We start from the raw sequence: 23,085 nt of genomic DNA on the forward strand, positions 1-23,085 counted from the left end.
GTGACCTCCAAAGTGGTCTTTGTTTTGCCTCATTTGTGTCTCCTCACCTATTCCAGTCTATTCTCATAGCCAGTGATCCTTTAAAGGTCTTTCTAAACAACAGACTGGTTCCAAATAGGAAAAGGAGTACATCAAGGCTATATATTGTCACCCTGCTTATTTAACTTATGTGCAGAGTACATCATGAGAAATGCTGGGCTGGAAGAAGCACAAGCTGGAATCAAGATTGCCGGGAGAAATATCAGTAACCTCAGACATGCAGGTAACACCACCCTTATGGCAGAAAGTGAAGAGGAACTAAAAAGCCTCTTGATGAAAGAGGAGAGTGAAAAAGTTGGCTTAAAGCTCAACATTCAGAAAACTTAAGATCATGGCATCTGGTCCCATCACTTCATGGGAAATAAATAGGGAAACAGTGTCAGACTTTATTTTTTGGGGCTCCAAAATCACTGCAGATGGTGACTGCAGCCATGAAATTAAAAGACGCTCACTCCTTGGAAGGAAAGTTATGACCAACCTAGATAGCATATTCAAAAGCAGAGACATTGCTTTGCCAACAAAGGTCCATCTAGTCAAGGCTATGGTTTTTCCTGTGGTCATGTACGGATGTGAGAGTTGGACTGTGAAGAAAGTTGAGTGCCGAAGAATTGATGCTTTTGAACTGTGGTGTTGGAGAAGACTCTTGAGAGTCCCTTGGACTGCAAGATCCAACCAGTCCATCCTAAAGGAAATCAGTCCTGGGTGGTGTTTGGAAGGAATGATGCTAAAGCTAAAGCTCCAGTACTTTGGCCACCTCATGCGAAGAGTTGACTCATTGGAAAAGACTCTGATGCTGGAAGGGATTGGGGGCAGGAGAAGGGGACGACAGAGGATGAGATGGCTGGATGGCATCACTGACTTGATGGACGTGAGTCTGAGTGAACTCCAGGAGTTGGTGATGGACAGGGAGGCCTGGCGTGCTGTGATTCATGGGGTCGCAAAGAGACACGACTGGACTGAACTGAAAGGATGGCTTAGATGGCTTCCTACGTATAAAAGTTAAAGACCTTACAGTGGTCTACAGCTCTCCACTCCACCTCATTCAGTTCTGAGTTTCCCTGCTGCTCACTGTGTGTCCCACACTGGCCGCCTTCGCTGTTCCTCCAGTGCAGCTTGCGTACTTCCCTTGTTATTGCTGTTCTCTATCTAAAATGCACTTCCATAAAATCATGGCTAAATCTTTTTATTCAAACGCCATCTCAGGCAGGGCATGTTCAGCATGATCTGCTTCCCTTTTGCTGTTTTTTTTTTTAAACATTGTATAATTGTTCTTTGCTTTGATAGAATGCAGTGAGGGCAAAGATCTATGCTCACTGAAGTACTTATAAGTTGCTGCAACAGTGTCCCATGATACATGCTCAATAAATAATTTGTGAACAAATCAATCACACATTCTTTACCTAGATTTTACCAACCATAGTCAAAAATGAAACATGATTGAGGGCACATCTGACTGAAGGGGAATGGCTAGAAATACTGAGGAAAAAATAGTGACCTAGGTGTTGTGAAGATACATTGGAAAATGTCACACAACAGAAATCTAGTCTTTGATTATGTCCATGATCTGCTCTGCTCTATGCCTCATTTCAGGGACCCCTAGATGACCCCTAGAAGTTCTGCCTCTAACACATGGATTCCAAGGTGTCAAAAGCCTCTTGTGTTTATACATTCATTTGCATCATGAATTCCTTAATTTCCAAGCTGACAGCCCTTTGTGCATATGTACACGTGTTTCAATTCTGCTGAATAAGAAATCTAGCATCTTCTAAGATGAAGATAAGACATTTAATCTATCTGAACTAATGCAACTCTGGTAATTGTCTCAAGGCTTTGTTGGGCTAGACACTTTCTGCTCTGGCTTAGAATTTATTTTTTATTTCTGGTACCTTGGGATTTACTTTTCTTTTTAACCCTGGCAACATTATGACAATTTGTCTGGGGTACATTAGGAATGATGCCAAAGCTGAAACTCCAGTACTTTGGCCACCTCATGTGAAGAGTTGACTTGCTGGAAAAGAATGATGCTGGGAGGGATTGGGGGCAGGAGGAGAAGGGGACGACAGAGGAGGAGATGCCTGGATGGCATCACCGACTCGATGGACGTGAGTCTGAGTGAACTCCGGGAGTTGGTAATGGACAGGGAGGCCTGGCATGCTGCAATTCATGGGGTCGCAAAGAGTTGGACACGACTGAGTGACTGAACTGAACATTTCATCTAGCACTTAAAAGTTTTTGAAGCCGGAAGTGGAGAAGGCAGCGGTTATCCATTAATGTTATCTCAGCTCACCTTGTTGCCACAGGGCTAAGGAGCCCTTTATGCTTACATAATACCTCCTTTATACTCCAGAATTAATGAGGCTTAAGTTATATATTAAGTCTGTTTATATTAAATTTGTCCTCTAAACACACAGACCTAAAAGTACATAGTTCTGAGGTCTTCAACTATAATAGTCCTCACTGAATTTGGACTTTTTCCCTCCCAGTCATATTTGCATGGTAATTTTGGTATGTTAGTATACTTAAAGATACATCCCAGAATTCTCTTGGAACCAGGACATTAAATAATGAACTTGAGGTCTCTTTGTTTCACTATCTTGATTTGAATTCTTATTATGGAAGAGATTCAGGTGTCATTTCATCTGAGCCCTAAGGGTTGATGTGATTTGTAAAGATTTTTGAGGCTCTTTAAGACTCCATGATGGGTCAACGTAAAGTACAATATTTACTGTCATTTATCAGAAAGCCAAACAACTTGAGACTTTTTAAGCTGTAAGACTAAAGGAAATGGGGCAGTAGAGGCAGTTTTAGAACCTCTGGAGGGAGAGAAATAATCCTCTAGAATATTCATCTTATTACATAATTTACACAAGTGAAGAATACCAGTGCAAGAAACTGGTAGAACAAAAATAAGTATTAATACTATTAGATCAACTGCAGATCAACTGATTCTCTTAGATAAAGGAATTTATTACATTTATTATTCATGTTCAAGAACAATTTATTCATAATTTCTGCAGTGATATTCTGAGAAAGTTTCTAGTTGCGTGTTACTTGTTGGATTTCAAAATTCTCCAAAGGGGCTTTGATACATTCCTGTTTGGGGTTAACAGTCTACTTTTCTGTTTAAACATCACACAGGGATTCCACACTTCTCTTCTTGCCAGACAATCTTCTTTGAGCCGTGTGTAAACATGACTGGTCTTTTTCTCTTAGGCTAATTGTTATCTTTCTGGCTTCACTCGTTTGCTGTCTAGCAGCCTCCCCACGTTAGCCTTGCCACATGGTCAGTCTTCTGTTTGGTAGGCTTTATAAATCCCAAAAGTTCTAATTCAGAGACAGCTCTAATAAACCGAGCACTGGAGGCTATAGCTAAGGAAATTCACCACGTATTTCTGACCCAAAAAAAGGGAGTTAAAATCTCAGTGTTAAAACATTAGTTGGTGAGCTGAAGTACAGTTCAAATGCATACTACTAGATTAAACTATAACTCTTACTGGAAAACATTAAGTATAATTAGACTCTACTGTCAATAAGACACAAATGGAAAAGTGCTTACCACTTATCTAGTTCTCATCTTTCAAGGAGTATGGAAATTGCTTCCCTGCCAACTTCTTAAACTACATCAATAACCTAAGAAACATAGAGAATTCAATGATGACCATTCTGGGACATTTTTGGTGAACTTTGGAAAACGACCTTTATATAAGTTTTAGACCAAATAGTTTCAATTTGTCTCATTTTAAATTAGAAATAAGTATTAAGGAACAACTTATTCTGGTGTGGTATGGTTCTATCTCTAGTGTAGATCTGGAGAAACTATAAACTATTCTGCATGCTTACCTGGACGTTGTAGAATTGATTTAAAAGGATACTGGATAATTTCATTCCTTTCTTCTGAGGTTACAGAATTTGCATCCATTTTTTCAGCAGCTGTCACAACTGTTGCAAAAGCCTTTTGAGAGACAGGACAGAGGAAGATAAAATCTGCTGTTGTCAAACATCTTTTATTTTTTTGCACTTAAAGGCTCTGTATTTTTAAGCCAGGTCAAACATTGCTGCTGCTGGTAGCTACACATTTTTAAAAATTGTACCAAATTTCAGGGTCTCAGAACTACACTGATGATCACTTTAAATAAGTACACATTAAAAGAAAGTGGAATGGTTCCCGAATAATCTTATATTTCAGAGCACTAGGAAATGTGCAGAGAAAAACAAGAAATAAAAGTTGAGAAGCTGAAAAAGTTGAAAAGCATGAGGCTGTCCTGTATCCTCTACTCTCAACCTCCATCACCCAGGAAAATGCCTATTTTTCTTGGAAGCAACCAATTACCATATTTTTAAATAGTGACAAGACATACTTCAAATAGGGCCTTTAACAAAGTTAACTTCTAATATTCTGAAGAGGGAAAGAATAATTATTAAAGAATAATAACAGTTGTCCTTTGCCTTGCCAAGTATTCCTTGTACTTTCTGATTGTTAAATCTGTTGTATAGTTATTCCAATATTTTCTTTTCTTTCATCCAATAAGGGAAATGCTAGTTAATAATATACTGTTTCATCCTGTGGGATAACAGAACTGACCTCAACTGTTTAGCTTTTGTTAAACATACTAAAATGTACATGTACTTATTTTGACCTGGCAAGGACATAGCATTATTAACAGAATTAGTTTGGTTGAGGCGTTTGGGATCAGCGTTCTGGGGCTTGGGTGGAACTGCTGAGCAGTTAGGTGCCTTTTTGGAGAAACTTGCCAGGTGATTTATAATGTTTTCCAAACCAAAGACAGGCGACTGAGAAAGTAAGAGATGACTTCCAAAGTACCAAAAGTATAAAAGCAGCCCAAGAAAGGTGTCACGGTTGGTTAGACACACAGACAGCTTGCTCCTTCCCCCTGACCTACCTCCGACCAGTCCACAAGGTTGATTAGCCTGCTGCACTCCAGGTGCAGTTTGTATGCTATGCAGATGTCTGGGGCAACATTGGGAATGCAACCTTCTTCACTTCTCAGTGCTTCATTCTAAAAATAACAGTAAACTAAGATAACTACTTTTCAAAAATCATGAGGAACAAAATCACAAATTAATTAACCTGAAATTACTAAGCTAATAAATGAAGTCTTTGGTTTCCTTTATTTTGTGAGTTGTATTTATTCTCCAATAGTTAACTGGTTGTTGGTCAAAATCTCCCTAGCTCCTAGTCACTGGATGGATATTGCCAGGATCAAAAAACAGGAATATTTTTCATTTTCATCATTAATTATTATTCATCATATAAATAATTAATCATTTAAATCATACATTATTCATTACTGAGACTCTGATGCATTTCTGGTTTCCATAAAATTTTATCGAATTGTGGATTTTCAATAAACTGCCACTTCCAACACTGCTAATTACCTGAATTCTAGCAATTACTATACTGTACTAATAAATACCAACATACCACTACCAGGACTACAGGTTGTCGCTCAAAGAAGACTGTGTTGTCAGCATTGCAGATCCTATCCCCCACAAAACCATCAGTGTTTTTTCAACCTATTTGAAATTGATGGTTCTTATTAAGAAACAAAATCTCTTTCAAATATACACAAGTGAATTATATACTCCCCCAAACTTCTGAAATCACAACAGTTCTCTTCTGTGACTCGATACTAGCCAAAAAAAAAAGATGGATTTTGTAGAGTTTTAATTCGTGGCTTATATATAAAAATAATTGATATTCTGTGCCTTAAACATGAAATTATTCAATTACCCCACTACCGACATTACTGAAAACCATGATTTACACCTTCCTACTCAGCATTCTCTCACAATGCTTACTTAGCATGTTAGTTTGCGTGCCCTTTCAGATGGGAAACCAGTACATTAGAACTGTCTTCATATGTTTTATGGAGTCACTTCTTAAGTATCTTCTGCTGTAAGATTTCCAGGTGTTTGAGTTGATAACTTATTAACAAATTAGCAATTTAATATTAACTTAGCAAATTATCAACACATTATTTTATGTGTGTCTATAACAACTGACACTTTCAGCTTTCTGAAATGTTTAAAGTGATCATGTTACCTGTCATTGAACTCTTTGTTTAAAGAACAACCTGGAACTGGCAGATATGTCTGGAGTTTAGGAGTTTTATTTCCAGCAGATTGCTGGTGGCATCTACATTCAGTTTTGGAGATACTCTCAGGGTAGATCTTTCTTTGGTTTAAAATCCAAGATGAAATTGCAAAGTTTTTCTTTTTTCCATCAGAAATAATCATTTGGAATTTTAAAAGTAATTTCACTGAGTCACAAGGTTTGACCAATTATCTGCTGTTACATCTGTAAGAAGCCTTTCCCTTATTTTCAACTCAAGTTACTCCTATGGCCTGGTTTTATTACATGAAAGAGAAGACAATCACACATGATCAAAAGTTGATAGTGTTAGTTCACAGGCTTAGAAAAAAGCCCTCTAAAATCTAAAGGGTTTTTTAAAATATCTGAAAGAGGTACAACACTGAGCTGCCTGCTCCCTGCTCATTAGAACAGCAAATTTACACTATTTCTAAGTTACATAAAGCCTGGAATCTGAACTGAACTGTCAGAGAAATGTCCACTTCTTACCTTGAGGTAGTAATAGGGGTTGTTGAGTGCAGTGTGGAGGGCTATGCGAGGGGCGGCATTCAGGTGTTGGCGAAGGGTGTGGGCAGAGCTGAAGTACAGCGTCTCATGCAGAGGCTGGGTATCTGGAGGCAGGAGGTACTCTCTGAAACCATCAAGGTCAGGTATCAGCTTTTACATGAGCACAGGTTCATTTCAATATAGTATTTGTGTTACTCCTCTGTGGAGGACTGAGCAATTTACTTAAAAAACAAAATCAACAACAGCCAAAATAAGTATAAAATCCAGTGCAGCTGTCCTCAATTCTACCTCTTCCCTGTAATATTGTTTAAAACTTCTACTCTCTGGAGTAAAGGAAACTATATCTTAGTTCTGATTCAAATCTCTAGGAACAAATGTATACAAATTACATTTTTGCTCAAAATCTTTAAGGTAGCATTTCTTAAAGTGTCAATGAATACTTTCTTGAATTATTTAGGAAACATGTCATATTTCTTACCATAGCAAACATTTAACTCTTGGCAGTGTTAAACATAGGCCTCAGACCTGGAATTAAGAGTTTAGGAAATCTTTTTGGATCATGGAGATATCTCTCATATGAGAGATATATAAATATTCACATAAATATATTCACATAAATATATGTGAAGTTTTTATGTGTTAGAATTCCTCTTTATAGGCAGAAAAGGCTAAATTTTCACTTCAGAGTATTAAAAAAAACCACCTATCATTAAAATTTCAATTACTGAAAAAAAATCACTAATTTGAGATTCTTCTGTCTTATCTGACTAGGTAATAAACCAATTTTAATGAAATCTGAATTTTTTTTTAACAGCATTAAAAACTTCACTCTGAATATATATATAGTAAGTCTGTCAGCCAGTCTCAGCCATGAAAGTACATGGTTCCTGGGTGGCCCAGTGAGTTGCAAATCAGAATGGGGAAACTTTGGCATCCATAACCCAAAGGCAGAGTAATAAGTCACAAGCTCGATTAAAGCAGTTAATTCACAATGCCTTCATAAAGATTCCTGGGGTTTAGCCAGTCCTGTGCCTCAAGTATTTTGGTCACATGACACATTTGTATCAGCTCCTTTTCCCACCAGTGCAGGCAGAGCTAAGCAGCTTCTTCAGCCCATCCACCAGGGAAATTACTCTTCTTTCCGGTGTTCTGGCTTTCTTCCCTCCTGGAGAGGATAACACTGCCTAGAAAAATCCCACGACACTTGCTCCACCTGCGTGGTCTGGCTTTGAGGAAGAGAGGAGGCAGAGAGGGTCCAAACCATGTATATCACACCCCACCAACTCCATCCTGCCCATCTCAAGTGCCCCAGACCCCCTGCTCACTTCACTTCCAGATGCTGCTCCTTCTCAAGTCAACTGGATTAGGCGGTTTAGCTGTAGCCCTGGGAATGGTTTCTGTATGCCAGCTGCCTACCTGGATGGCTGGCTACCCAACTGTAATTTCCGACCATAAACTTTTCCTATCCCAATCTCAGGCTGTCCCCAATCATCATACATGATGGTTCATTAAAAGATCATGCTGGAGTCCCTACTCTGTAATAAGGACTGGAAATCTAACAAGGCAACCAAGTCAGGTCAATTTCAGAAAAGATACTGTCTCATATTTGTCTTTCTCTCCCTTTTTAAAATCCTTATATTTAATGTTTAGAGATTCACGTAATTACCAAGGTAGAGAAGGCGATGGCACCCCACTCCAGTACTCTTGCCTGGAAAATTCCATGGACGGAGGGGCCTGGTGGGCTGCAGTCCATGGGGTCGCTAGGAGTCAGTCATGACTGAGCAACTTCACTTTCACTTTTCACTTTCATGCACTGGAGAAGGAAATGGCAACCCACTCCAGTGTTCTTGCCTGGAGAATCCCAGGGACAGGGGAGCCTGGTGGGCTGCCATCTATGGGGTCACATAGAGTCGGACACGACTGAAGCGACTTAGCAGCAGCAGCAGCAACCAAGGAAGAAGACCTTTTCAGATGGGTATCTAAAGAACTTCCATCAGAGTCAAAATATTTGCCTGTATTTTGTTTCCACTGGACTATACATCACTACGTATTAGAATTCTTAATCCAAATACAAATATGGAGACTGGCACAGAAATCAGCAGTGAGTCTGGCACTGGAACTCTACATGATGCTCAGATCAGAGTCTACAAGCAAAAGAGGTGGTCTGAGGGGAACTGGTACGACCACTTTAGTATCCACAAGGGTTACAAAGCCGAAGCTTGATTTTGGTGAAAACAGTTAACTCAGTGGCAAGTTATTCTCATTTCTCAGTAGTTTCAGCAAGAGCTGCTCATGGTATACTAGGAACTCTCCTTGCTTCCTGGAGTCTAATGCTTGTTATTTATCTTTTAAGGACTTCTTTTCTCTAGAACTCCAAGCTCTGTGGTAAACATCTGTGGTGTGAGCCTTGGGGACAGTGTGGGGAAATGGAATGGGCCTTCTGTCAGATGTCAGCAGACTGGGGTTGTTTGACTTTCCACAGGTCACAACCTCTCTCTGGGCTTTAGCTGCCGCATGACTTGGTCCTGTTTAGCTCTAACATGCTACACAGTCCTAACCTCTTCCCTGCAGGGACACTCAATCTTGGGAAAGATAATAAATCCTGGTATGGAAATTTTTGTGATTTCACAACACAATCATGGTCAGTTTTATTTCAGTAACTACTCAGAAAGGTGAAAAGTCAGACATATTAATTAATCAAAGGTCATGAAAAGGGAATGGCTGGTTGGTTGCAGAGCCTACAATTTGGGATCTGTGGGAATTCAGAAAAGAACATGACATTCGACCTATAAATTATGCCATATTACACTGTAAAATTATTTTTAGCAACTACAATGGTCACAACTTGGGAAAAGAGAACGAGGCACGTGGGTCTAGAAACTATAAGCACGGGAAAGCCCGGTGGGGCAAGGTTAATTCTGTGAGTTCTCCAAGGTCGTTTTTAGCCAGGAGGTCACTTTAGCGTTGCACTGTATCACTTTTATGTGACACATTTCTCTCACTTTAACCTTCCTTTTGTCACACTTGGTTGATCCTTTTGACTTCTGTCCTGACATCAGTAATTTCTCCCCAGTGACCAGGAACAATGACTGCCCCACACAGTCCTGAAAATGGAACTGTTCACTTACAAGAGGGACAGGTAATTTATCAGAAAACCACTCTTCATCTTCAATAGCTGAATTGCTTTTTTAGTACTTGATTCTATTCAGTACCCAGTCTGCTGCTGAGACTGAACTGCCATTAAAAAAACAGGATAAGCAATGATAATTGCTTTTCCTACTTTTAAACTATTTGTTTTATTTTTAAGACTTCTCATTTTTTTTTCTAGATGGCATGTCCCAACTGCAGGTTAGGTAGGTGATTTTACAGAGCTGGCTTTTGGGAAATCCAAACTCAGAATGATTTGAGTTTCTCAAGAAAGGGATCATCTTAAAATACAGGTTGGAGTAGTGTACTTCTAAACGGACTCTGAGTGCGTTTCTCACTATACACTGGTGCTGACATGATCATGAGCTGCACTGGTCTCCCTTAGAAACCTTCACTCAGAATAAAATAGGGCATTATGGCTGGGCTGGGCTGGGTTGTCTGTTTTCTGGGCTTGGCTGAGATCCAGCATGCTCTGAGCAAAGACACAACAAGGATAAAGCACAATGAAAACACCTTGTTACTAGAAAGGAGAAAAATCCTTTTCTATTTCCAACCCCACTTCCCCTCTCCCCCGTCAGCATAATGAACCAGGTTAAATTTAAGCCTGTATTCTATTCAAGAATGAACTAAGTCATCTGGTTAGCTGCTTTAATAAGGATGGGAAAGGAATCAACATTACAAGTCTAAGCTGCATGGAGGGACTTGAGAAGCATAAAGCCTAAACCGGAAGAGTTCCGCACTGGCTGAAGACAACTATCACACCAGTGTCATTTGGGCAAGAAGCCTGATTTCTAGCTCTGCTGAGCAACAATAAACTCACCTCACCAGACTGTCAACGAAGCTCACAACTTGTTCTCTGAGGACTTCAAACTTGGTCTGCCTCTTACTGGTACTTCTTAACTCCTTCATTTCCAGTAAGGACTGTGGAGGAAAGAACAGACCTATGGTGATTCTGAGACAGGAAGCCCCTCAGAGGGGGAGCTCTGTTGCTCAGGCAGAAGCAGTCAATGCCCTTCCATATGACGGGGTGTACAGAAACAGAACCAAATCAAGATGGGTTGTGTTTATCTGTCATCTTTAAGAACTGGGAAGAATCTCTCCTCCTAGGCGTAGGAAAAAACATCAAGTGACTTTTCAGGGAATGAGGAGATGGGCAGTTTACTTCATTACTATGTTATATGCCAGTGCGCTCACTAGCCACAACTCTTTACTTCATTTAAGGAAAGGACTTCCAAGAAGAAGAAAAAATCCTTCTCTTTGCCATGTTAACAGGATGGGCTCCGTAAGTTTTGTTTTGCTTAGATTGGTATTTTATTCTACATGATCATAACTTGGTATCATGGTACAGAGAAGGTTCTTTATTTCGCCAACCAAGATCCTAAAGTGAGACCTATCTGAAAAAGGCTATATTGGACACACTGTATGAATCAATATACATTAAAAAATAAATAAATCAAGGAACATATATAACATTAATGAGTTAAATCTCTTTGGAATCTCAATTTGACCAAACTGAAAATCAAATACATCAGATAAATAATCAGATTTCTTTTTGCAACCATGTTCCCATTTTCCATTATTGATATTAATTAATTCTCTTTCTCCCTGAGGCTATCAGAACAGGTTCTATCTTTATTGGTTAGTAAGTTCCAGATTTCTACAAGGAGAATGAAGATAGCTATGGGGTAAACAGGATGTTCAATTTATAAGTGAGTTACAAAGTCTGCTTTGTTCCTAGCTGTGATTTTAAAATGAAAACAAAAACATCTGAGCAGAGCTAATCAAGAGCACACAGGAGCATCAGGGGATGTAGCTGGAAGGAAAAGAGAATGATCTGACCTTCTGAAGATGATAGAGGTCCGTCTTCTGAAGCCCTTTTGACTGTGACTGAGAAGTATCTTCTTCCTCTTTGGTTTCTGCTTTTAATACAAAACCGACATACAGCAGCTTGGGTAAATCCATTCAAGAGAACAAACATTTCTACTACTTCAAGGGGAATAAAGTTTCATCCTTTTTCTTTTTTTAATGTGGCAAGAGATCAAGGTTCCATCAGATAAATGATCTCTTCCAGAGACTGAGGGTCAATAAACATTACACAAGTTATGCTACAGAGAGGTCTTCAAAAAAAAGCAGCTACTGAATTTTAAAAATGTGACCACAATGAAAATAAACTCCTCCAAACAGGAAAATATTTTCCAAATGTTTGTGTTATTATAAATAGCTTTTAAAAAAAGTTAAACTGTATTTCTCTGACTATGCCATGATTGATGTAAACAAAACAACACCCTGGCAAACTTAGCCTCGATCTTCTGATGCACTATATTTGACATAATGCTGCTGCTGCTGCTGCTAAGTCGCTTCAGTCATGTCTGACTCTGTGCGACCCCATAGACGGCAGCTCACCAGGCTCCCCCGTCCCTGGGATTCTCCAGGCAAGAACACTGGAGTGGGTTGCCATGTCCTTCTCCAATGCATGAAAGTGAAAAGTGAAAGTGAAGTCGATCAGTCGTGTCCGACTCTTAGCAACCCCATGGACTGCAGCCTACCAGGCTCCTCCGCCCATGGGATTTTCCAGGCAAGAGTACTGGAGTGGGGTGCCACTGCCTTCTCTGGACATAATGCTGCTTACATCTAAAATGGCCAGTACATAAAAGTTTTGAGATAATCTACGAAAACACAAAATTCATCATGGTTCTTTAGCATAAGAAACAGAAAACTATATCTTGTAAAAGGTGTAGTTGTGTTTCTAAAGATCATGAAACTCTGAAAGCCTCTTCCTGGAGCAGGGCAGGTTTTGGAATCTCACACTTTCAAGGCTTATTTGGCCAAACCTAAGACGGAGGAGAAGGGGACGAAAGAGGATGAGATGGCTGGATGGCATCACGGACTCGATGGACGTGAGTTTGAGTGAACTCCGGGACATGGTGAGGGACAGGGAGGCCTGGCGTGCTGCAATTAATGGGGTCACAAAGAGTAGGACATGACTGAGCGACTGAACTGAACTGAATTGAAGATGCAGCTGGAGAATCTGCTTTGTTCTCAAACAATAAATTTCTTTTTAGCTAGTGATAATTCTTGGTTTAAGAAAGACATGATTTAAGGTTAGAACACCTAATAAACTCTTCATCTGATTTCAGTAACATGTTGCAGAGCCTTAAAAATAAATCTCATATGACACTCTCACCTACCAAACCCTCCAAATGTAATTTTAAACCTAAACTGTAAAACGTAATAACTGTCAAGGAACCAGAGATAGCATATAGTCAAATATTACTACTGGCCCAGTATGGGAAGGGAGGGTTAATTTCACTTCATTATTAACAACATGGCACTTTTAGAAATAGAGAAGTACATTTATTCAAGACATTGGTTTTGCTTCAACTTATAAAATTCTTCTGAAGAAGACTGTTATCTTAATTACCAACCTTCCCATTTCTAAAAGCCACATTCCTTTATTTAGTATTAGCACATCACAAGATTTGTTCACTAGCTTGTGTTACACAAATTCTAATTAACATGATTATATCTACAGTTTCATTTTACAAAAATCCAAGTCCAATTTTGTAAAAGATTAAAATTTAGCTAATTTATCTTATATTCTTCTAAGTCTTCTGTCCTATTTATATCTTTAAGGGTGGTCCCTCCCTGTCCTAGTGACCATAATTAGGTGGTGACTGTGAATTGGAGAGAAAAAAATAATGAGATGGTAGTTAAGAAATATGTGAGCTCTAGGCTGGATGCTATCCTGGCTAGCTCTGAGATCTCAATTCAGAGGATTATCTTCCTGGGCTTTAGTTTCTGTTGCAGCTGGACTCAATAATCTCTGTGATACCAGTTTTTAGTCCTTTACAATGTTTATGATTTGAAACTGGTTCAGCTCAGACTGTCATGCAAATGCAGTATAGAGCAATGCCTGAGCATGACCTGGAGGGAGCCCCTGTACTGTGGGGTGGCCCTCCAGTCAAATAGACTGGCTCTTTCATCTTCCACTGGCTTCAGCAAAAGCAGTTTCCTAAATCCAAAGGATTTAAAGACAAAGGAACACTTGCCAAACACAGGAAAAATTGGTAGAGACATTCTAAGTGAAATGTTTTCACCATGCCATGTCCAATCTATGTGCTTATACGCACCAGACTGCTTCTTTTCCCGAGGCTCCACTAAAATTTCCCTAAATAGGGGAAAATAAGAAGGACATAGTCATTTTGTTTTACCAAAGGAGTACCATACTTTAGTGCTAGAAATGGAGCAAGGGAAGAGCCCACAAAAAGTTAAACATCAGTATCAACTCATGGAGCCCCCTCAGAACAAAGAAGTCCTGGTGCATCAGAGCACAAGACAGGCTGCCTGCACACAAGCAGGCACTCCAGCATTCGGCAGACATACCAATTCCTGTGCAGATCACGCAAGATAAAGCAAACTGTGCCCTCCAACACTGAGGAACGCCAGGCTGCTGCAATTCATTGAGGATTGAGAGATTCAAGCTTTGTAAATCTGATTAAAGCAAACCTCAAGCATATTTTGGTAATCAGCATAGCAATGAGCCTCACTGCTGGGAAAGCAGTTCACAGCTATTAATTTTCAGGCTTACAAATAATTTATGCACTGTTTTTGAAATCTATAAAGAATCTGATGAAATGCTTAAGAAACAACATCTAAAAAGGAGTTCTTAATTATGATGCCCTTCTACTACCTCTTTTTTATTTCTCTTTGCTGCCTAATTTTTTTTTTAAAAGGTAAGTCCTCCAAACAGTGCATCTGGAGAAAGTAATATTTTTTCTTGCCCATTTGATAGTTTTCATTGTTTTAACCAAAGCTGGAAGAGAACCATTTGGCCTAGTTGTGGTTGTCAAAGATCTGCTATTCTGAGGCTTGGTATACTGATTGATCAAAAACTCATTATCTCTTCATCTCTCAGTGCATCAAAACACAGGGTTTTCCATTTTATTCTAGTCAAATCACTGTCATAGCCAGTAGAATTGGCAAGATATTATATTCTCACCGTCAAGGCTCTGAAACTGGGCCAGGAACTCCTCTATTTTCTTTGCTGTGTTGCCAAGCTCCTTTCCAGAAGAGGACTGAAAAAGCTTGAAACAGTTCTGAAGCATGGCCATCAGTTCATCCTTTGCCAACAACCTAGAACAGAATCCGTGACAAGAGATGTAATATAACTGGAAAATCAATATACTTAAAAAACAGTGCTTACATATTAAATGTTTCTGCTCAGAAGAAGACAGTGTAAAATCCTTTATTTGTAGCTACCAACTATTTTTGGAGAGACCTTCCTCAATGGATGTGATATTCAAAGTACTGCAAAGTACTCAGAAGAGTTCTCAACTTGAAAAATTGAAGCTCAACTTGGAAAATTTACAAAGATCTGGGTCTGTAGCCTGGCTCTGGCACTTGCTATTTTGTAATAAAGAACATGTTACTAAACATCTTTGATCCTTGGCTTCCTTGTCTCTAAAATGGAAACAGTAACTCACAAATTTCACAAGTGAGATGGAGCCTTAAGAATTCAATGAGAAGATGCAGCTGAAGATTAGCACAGTGCTTATTTATCACACAGTAGGCTTTGGAGGTTAGTTTTCCTTTCCTTCAGATTTAAAGGTAAATTAAGAGACAAGAAACATCCACTGAGGATATAACAACACATGCTAAATGAAAGCACATGTGAAATGACCAAAAAGTATATCAATGATTTCCTTATTACCAATTTGGCTAGGTTTTATATCTTCTATCAGCTTTATTAACACCAGTCAGTAAATCCACTGAACTTTAAACTGGAAGGCAATTGCGTTTATTCTATAGCATAGGTAGAACGATTGTGCAACTCCTTCAAGTCCATAGAGAAAATCTTTGTTAGAAATAGAGAAGGGGACATTCCTGGTGGTATAGTGGGTAAGAATTCGCCTGCCAATTCAGGGGACACAGGTTCGATCCCTGGCCTGGGAAGACTGCACATGCCGTGGAGCAACTAAAGCCTGTGTTACTGAGTCCACCCTCCAGAGCCCACGAGCCGCAACTACTGAACCCTGTGTGTCTTAGAGCCCGTGCACCACAACAAAGAGAAGCCTCCACTTGCTGCAACTAGAAAGCCCATGCATAGCAATAAAGACCCAGCACAACCAAATTAAATAAAATGCAATTTTTTTTAAAGGAAACAGAGAAGAAACACATATTCTAAAATTAAGATCCTGTTTTCAGGGTCAGGTTTTCAGGTTACTTAGAGGATCTCTCCCCTAAGATCACAGTCAGTAACAGGATAGTGATTACCAGTTCTTAAATTAATCAGGAAAAAGCAGCCAAATTCAGAATCTGAGTGATTCTGTAAAAACTATCTTATGTTTGATATTTTCAAGATGAAAAATTAATTTTTCAAAATAAAAATTTAATATTACTAAGTTAGAGAAAAAGCTAAGTAGACTATGATTACCTAGAAATTAAGCTGATTACTTCAAGTAGAATTTAAACACAAACCAAAAACAAACAAACAAACAAACCCACCACAAAGACTCTAAAACAAAAACAAATGAAGAAAATAACCAATAAATGTAGAAACTGAGAGGGGTGGACAAAAAGCAAACTTTTTCCTCATCTTAAGAAAAATATCTCTTCTTCATTCTACAACAATGAAATAATTATCCAAAGTGTAACCTTTATCTGTGAATGAAAGGCAGTTAACAGGTCAAAGAAAACCAAGCCAACACATTAAAATCTTGATTACATTTGAGATTATTTAAAACTTCTGGCTTCCTATTGCCCAGACTATGAATCAAACTATGAAGACAAGAGAGTTAACTCAAAGTCAGACACACCTGAATAACCTGTCATCCCCGACCTTTAGCCCTACTCAGAAGGACAAGAGACTCAGGCAAGAGCTGCATTGCCAGGCTCCAAGTAATCACAGGCACTGGCTTGCTGGCAGGGCTGAGGAAATGCTGATGGAGGCAGAACCCATACCAGCAGCCCCTAAGGACTGACTAGCTTCTCAGGCCACAGGCAGCCACACCTCTTATCCCCGGGCAACTTACAAAACTGAATATTGAGGAGGGTAAACCCTATTATTCATCTTCAGGATGCAGGAAAAAATGGCATTGTGTCATACAATTTTGAAATCAAACTTTACTAGCCATAATTTTTAATATGACATTTGATTGGAAAGGGTGGCTCTTTCATCTCAGGTATAGAAGACTTCTAGAGATTTGGATACTTATTCCTCTTTTTATTCATAGTCAAAGACTCTGTTCCTATTGTTTCCAGAATAAGAAATGACCTTACACTTTCTTAAGTACTCCCAGGTTTAATAAAAAATAAGACCTGAAGTAACACTGATTAGAGCTAGCAATGTGATCAATCCAATAAAATTATTAATTAAAAATTTTCAATTCAGTTATTTTCATAAAATGAACCAACAAAGATACCTGCTATCATCGCTACTCTTCAACATCATTCTAGAATCTAGTCTACAACGAATTAAGAAAAAAGAAGCAAGTGGTACAAATATAAGCAAGGAAGATGAAATTTATTATTTGCGTATGATATGACTATAAGGTTAGAAAGTTTAAGAAAGCTACAAAAGTATTAAAGCATATAAAAGTGTGTCTGGATATAAGGTAAATACATATATGTGTGTATATGTACACACACATTAATATCTTATAGGTGAAAGTGAAAGTCCCTCAGTCATGTCTGAATCTTTGCGACCTCATGGACTATACAGTCCATGGAATTCTCCAGGCCAGAATACTAGAGTGGGTAGCCGTTCCCTTCTCCAGGGGATCTTCCCAACCCAGGGATCAAACCCAGGTCTCCTGCATTGTAGGCAGATTCTTTACCAGCTGAACCACAAGGGAAGCCTAACTATGGAAAAAAAGAGCAAGTTCAAAATGGCAACAAAAACTACAGAATGTTATAACAAATGTATAAGACATAGCAAAATATTAAAATCCTGAATAGACATTTTCAGTTCTAACCTTCAATACTGTAAATAAATAAATTCATTCCAAATTAATCCACATTTCAACACTTTCTGAAACAAAATTCCAGTGGGCATATTTTAAAAGCCTAAAGAAACAGTCTAAAATTTATCTAGAAAAAAAATTCATGTTCCTACAACTGAGGAACAATGTTTGTATACTTCAGTATGTGTAGCAGGGCTACTAATATATCAAAAGGGATACATTACAGTGATTAAAGTCAGATGGTACTTTGTACAGTAAGAGACCAACAGAATGAAATAAGGGTCTAGAAAGAGAGGTATATATGAGAATTCGGTACATCACATAATGGTAGCACTTCAAATCAGTGGGGAAGAGATGGGGAGTATTAGAAATAACTAGCTTGAAAAAAACTGACCACTACCCTCAGCATTTTTCAGAAAGAATAAAAATGTGAATGCGGTGTGAGAAGTGGGGAAAGAACTATTCCATCAATCATGAAATGCTAGAAGAAAAAAAGAAAGCTTTTTAAGTCTGATAATATCCAGCATCAGCAAAGGTGTGGGGAAACACTGATACACTGCTGGTGCAAGTGTACTTTAATACAATTGTGTTTATATTCTGGACTCAAAAACTCTATGTGTGTACTTTGTGAAAATAATTATACTAATGTGCAAACACAAACTCACCCTCAGTGATAACTGTAATAGACAATTATAAACAACCTAAACATATATCAAACAAGGGACTAATAAAATCAAGTGCTACACTTTCAAAACAAGGGATCCTATATAGCAGTGATAAACAGTGAAGTAACGCAAGTGATGACAACTAATATTTCTAAGCACACATAACCAGGCATCATTTGATCTCCACAACACTGTATGATACAAATACTATTATTATTATCATGTTAAGAAATGAGAAAACAGAGGCACAGAAAACTTGGGCAACTTGTTCAGAGTCTGGTAACTGGCAAGCTGGGATCTGAACCTAGTCTGGCTTGGCATCTATGCTTTTACCAATGATATTATAGAAGCACCTTAAGTAGAATATTAGGTGCAAAACAAGTAACTGCAACGACAAAAACCAACCAGACGAATCCAAAAAACAAAAAACAATCCAAGCTGTGGAACACTGTATATAGTACGACTTAACATGTTTGTACCAGGAAAAATCTCAAAGTACAAAAAGCCACCAGCAAATGACTGGCTTTCAGAGATATATAACACAAGCATTAATGTCAGAAAAGTGTTATGTTCTCATTTAAATTACTTGCCACACAAGTGGAAGGAGGGAACAAGAAGCAGAAGATGAAATCAGAGAGAGGTAATGGGGGGCTAAATCACGCAGGGTCACTGTATAGACTGCAGTTTTGCTGAGTGCAAATGGGAGTTTTGAGCAAAGGAGGGACATTATCTGACTGTATTTCATCTCATGTCATCTCATTTCGTTTTCTGGCCACACCATTCCACCTGCGGGATCTTAGTTCCCTGACCAGGGATTGAACCCACACCCTGACACTGTAAGTACAAAATCCTAACTCCTGGACTGCCAGGAAATGTCCTTATCTGGCATATTTTAAAAGGATTATTCTGACTTCTATTTTGAGAAAAGCCTGGAAGGGAGCATGCATTGAAGCAAGGAAGTCAGTTAGGAGGTGATGGCAATAATCCAAACGAGAGATGACAGTGACTTGGACAGTGGTGGTACTAATGGGAAAGGTGTTAAGAAGAGGTTTGGTTCTTGAAATATTTTGAAGGCAGAATGCAAGTTTTCGGCTTTGAACAATTGGAAGGATAGAAAGAATGCGGCAAGATTCTAGGTTTCAAGGGAAAATCAGGCATTCAGTTCGAAACATGCTAATTCTGAGATATATACAGATATCCAAGTGGAGATGCAAATAGGTAGATGGACCTAAGAGTCTGACACACAGGAGAAAAGTGGGGGCTTTTGATTAAGCCCTGAGGGACTGCAATGTTAGAATGTTAGGGAGAAGAGAAATTACCAAAGAGGACTGAAGGGGAGGAGCATGCACTGAAGTATGAGGAAAACCAAAAGAATCTAGGCCCTAGAAAGTCATTAATGAGGAGTGATGAACTGTGTTAGATGATAATAGGTTAACGCAAATGAAGACAGAATTGACCATGAGACTTAGAAACATGAGGGTCGCTGGTGACCCTGACCAAAAGAGTGCGGAAACCAAATCAGCTACGGAGAGACTGAAGAGAAACTGGAGCAGTGTGATATGCTTCAAATTGTTGTGAATTCCATCTAGCATTTGCTTTCAAAGAAACAGAATAAAACTGAGAAGAAAATACTGTTGTCCTTACTGTATCTGTGGGGGATGGGTTCCAGGACTCCTGCAGATACAAAAATCTGAGGATGCTGGAATCCATTATATGGCACAGTATTTGCATATCTCCTATACATATCCTCCTAGATACTTTAAATTATCTCTAGATTACTTATAGAATCTAATACAATGTAAATGCTATGCACATAGTTGCAAATACAATATGAATACAAAGTAAATAGCTGCCAGTGCACAGTAAACTCATATGCATTTTCCCCCCTGCTTTTTGGAACTTTTTGGAATTTTAAAAAATATTTTCAACCTGTGGCTACTTGAATCCATGGATGTGGAACCTGCAGACATGGAGGACGAACTGTATCAAAAAGTTTGAAAGTCAGCACACCAGACCACTTTGAAGTAGGGGTCCCCAGCCTCCAAGACTCAATGTCTGATGATCTGAGGTGTACTAATAACAGAAATAAACTGCACGATAAATGCAATGTGCTTGAATCATCCTGAAACCATCCCCCTGACCCAACCCTGGATCCGTGGAAAAGTGGTCTGCCAAAAAACTGACCTCTGGTGGCAAAAAACGGTGGGGACCGCCACTTTAAAGAGAGGAAAAATAACACATCTAAGACAGGTCTCATTAGTGCTGAAAAAGCTATTCTGTCTTGAACCAACTTGATTAAGTGATTATATCACTTTTGGGTAAATGGTTCAAAAAAGGCTTGTGGTACTTAATGTGTTAAAAGTTCTATAGCTTGTTATTTAAAAAAAAAAATTTCCCTAAACTAAGACAGAGAATCATTTAGCAATCATAAGAGCAATCACCCTGAAGAGCATTGAGTGTTCTGCTTCATCATGCAGAAAGGCAGTAATTTCCGGTTAAGTACTAATTATATAAACGTCTGATTGAGAACAGGCTAGAGGAGAAACTGGTCAATATAAACGTCTGATTGAGAACAGGCTAGAGGAGAAACTGGTCAGTCCATGGCTAACGCAAAGATCTTCTGAATAATGAGTTCTCAAGTTCTAGGCAGACACTACCAGCACAGTTTTGAAAAATATTCAAATATTCTAGACTCAAACCTGGAAGTACATCAACAAAGACTAGAAGAAAGCAAAACGAAAAGGCTTGCCAAAAACATACTCACAGAGACTGTCTTCTTCCAAGACAACACAACAAAGCAATCACATATGATGGTAACAAGTGAAATAAACCAAAATATGCCTAATTCCTTCTAAGCCTTGATATTTCATATTAGAGGTCACTTCCTCCAAGAAACAGAGGGTAACTGTCCAGTCTATTAGTTCCTTAGCGCACTAGACCATACCAACACAGGCCTTATTATCCTGTATTGTACCTGTCTATCTACTTATCCACCTTAATCTCCCTACTCAGCCAAGATTCAATGTGGGTAAGGACTAGGGTCATCACTGTCAAGAGGTCAGTGACTTGACATATGGAGTATTAAAAACAACATTTTTTGAATGGGTAAACAAGATAGTGGCCAAGCAGTAAAAAAGAAATTTCATGACCTCAGGTGAAGAATAATTTCTCTGTTTTCAAATTGGCTCCTGGAGGGAGCACCCTGAAGTCACGGGGCTCATGGAGCACCATGCTCTTTGTAGCTCAGATGGTAAAAAATCTGCCTGCAATGCAGGAGACCCAGGCTTGATTCCTGGGTCAGGAAGATCCCCTGGAGAAAGGAATGGCAACCCACTCCAGTATTTTGCCTGAAGAATCCCATGCACAGAGGAGCCTGGTGGGTTACAGTCCATGGGTTCATGAAGAGTCGGACATGACTGAGCGACCAACATTTTCACTTTCAAGCTTTTTATACTATGTCAAAATGAGTCAATTCTACCATATGGTTAGAGACACTTCAGCAAGATAAAATACATAAATACTTTTACTGATGCACTACAAAAGTATAACCCTGAAATCAGAAGAAGTAAAGCTTTCGAACAGTTTAATTAGCTACTTCTGATTTTTTTTAATTAATTATTTCTTAGCTACCCATTCATTTTACTAGCAGTAAAGTCGTAGTAGGCACTAAATGTTTAATAAAGAAAAACTTAAAACACAAATGCAGATCTTTTTTCTATCTGTTGAGATAAAAAAACACAGCTCACTACTAGCAGTAGAATACCTTGGTCTAGTTTTGGAACTAATTTGACACCAACTGCCTAAAGCCATCCAGCTTCTTTTTCAGCTTCATTTCTTCCCTCAATTTTTTTGTATTCCTTTCTTATTCTCCATTATTATTTAGAAGCACATTTCTCAAAGTGTGGCCCCTGGACCACCTGTCCAAATGTAAAGTGCTTCTTAAATTCTGATTTCCGCTGACCATTACACCCAAGTTTCCAGCAGTCACATTCAGAATCTTTTGGGGGAGGGTAGAATCTGTATGTTTAATGCTTCAACTGATTCTTACATACACTAAAGCCACGCAGCATCTTTTGCTTTAAAATGAGCTTCAACAATTCAGCTGTTTGTCTGAGTTAAGCAGCAGCCCACAGAAAACTGTGAAGGGCTTGACAGGATGCAAACTGAGGATTAGCAATCCCCGTTGAAATCATATTTTAGTTCTGCAGTCTCAGAGAGCTTTTGCATGGATAAATCTTGATCATGAGAAGTTAGATTATTATTATTTAGGAAGTGCCTCACAGACTGTGGAGTTGTGTCATTTTTCATAACAAGATCTTTAAATATTATCAAAGTTAATCTGCAAAGTCAGGAAACAATGCATTATTTAGATTCTAAACCTCTAGTCTCTTTGAACTAAGCTAAGGACTGATGCTGAGGCTGAAACTCCAATACTTTGGCCACCTCATGTGAAGAACTGACTCACTGGAAAAGACCCTGATGCTGGGAGGGATTGGGGGCAGGAGGAGAAGGGGATGACAGAGGATGAGATGGCTGGATGGCATCACTGACTCGATGGACATGAGTTTGGGTGGGCTCCGGGAGCTGGTGATGGACAGGGAGGCCTGGCGTGCTGCGATTCATGGGGTCGCAAAGAGTTGGACACAACTGAGCA

At 39.0% G+C, this 23,085-nt stretch overlaps 1 protein-coding gene across 18 annotated transcripts in view; it reads right to left on the bottom strand.

Annotated features, from left to right (window-relative positions):
• The window catches only part of ORC3 (origin recognition complex subunit 3), a 73,728-nt gene that overhangs the window by 1,769 nt on the left and 48,874 nt on the right, over positions 1-23,085 (bottom strand). For 4 of the 18 annotated variants that reach the window (XR_015133160.1, XR_015133155.1, XM_086317785.1 and 1 more), the window contains 7 exons: positions 14,805-14,938; positions 11,645-11,721; positions 10,626-10,726; positions 6,641-6,782; positions 4,941-5,057; positions 3,912-3,991; positions 2,986-3,395 (listed from right to left, as the gene is read on the bottom strand). Coding sequence is in view for 9 of the 18 variants with exons in the window: in XM_086317785.1 (XP_086173911.1) it covers positions 3,290-3,395; positions 3,912-3,991; positions 4,941-5,057; positions 6,641-6,782; positions 10,626-10,726; positions 11,645-11,721; positions 14,805-14,938 (757 nt within the window). In the remaining 9 variants the exon portion in view is untranslated. Of the gene's footprint in view, positions 1-2,985; positions 3,403-3,879; positions 3,992-4,940; positions 5,058-6,640; positions 6,783-10,625; positions 10,727-11,644; positions 11,725-13,935; positions 13,974-14,804; positions 14,939-23,085 lie in introns of those variants that run through there. The other 14 variants (XR_015133162.1, XR_015133157.1, XM_086317790.1 and 11 more) reach the window with 6 other exon arrangements.

This window comes from Bos grunniens, chromosome 9 (assembly GCF_055505025.1).
Source record: "Bos grunniens cultivar Pamir isolate PY7600 chromosome 9, Bosgru_T2T1.0, whole genome shotgun sequence".
NCBI classification, from domain to species: domain Eukaryota; kingdom Metazoa; phylum Chordata; class Mammalia; order Artiodactyla; family Bovidae; genus Bos; species Bos grunniens.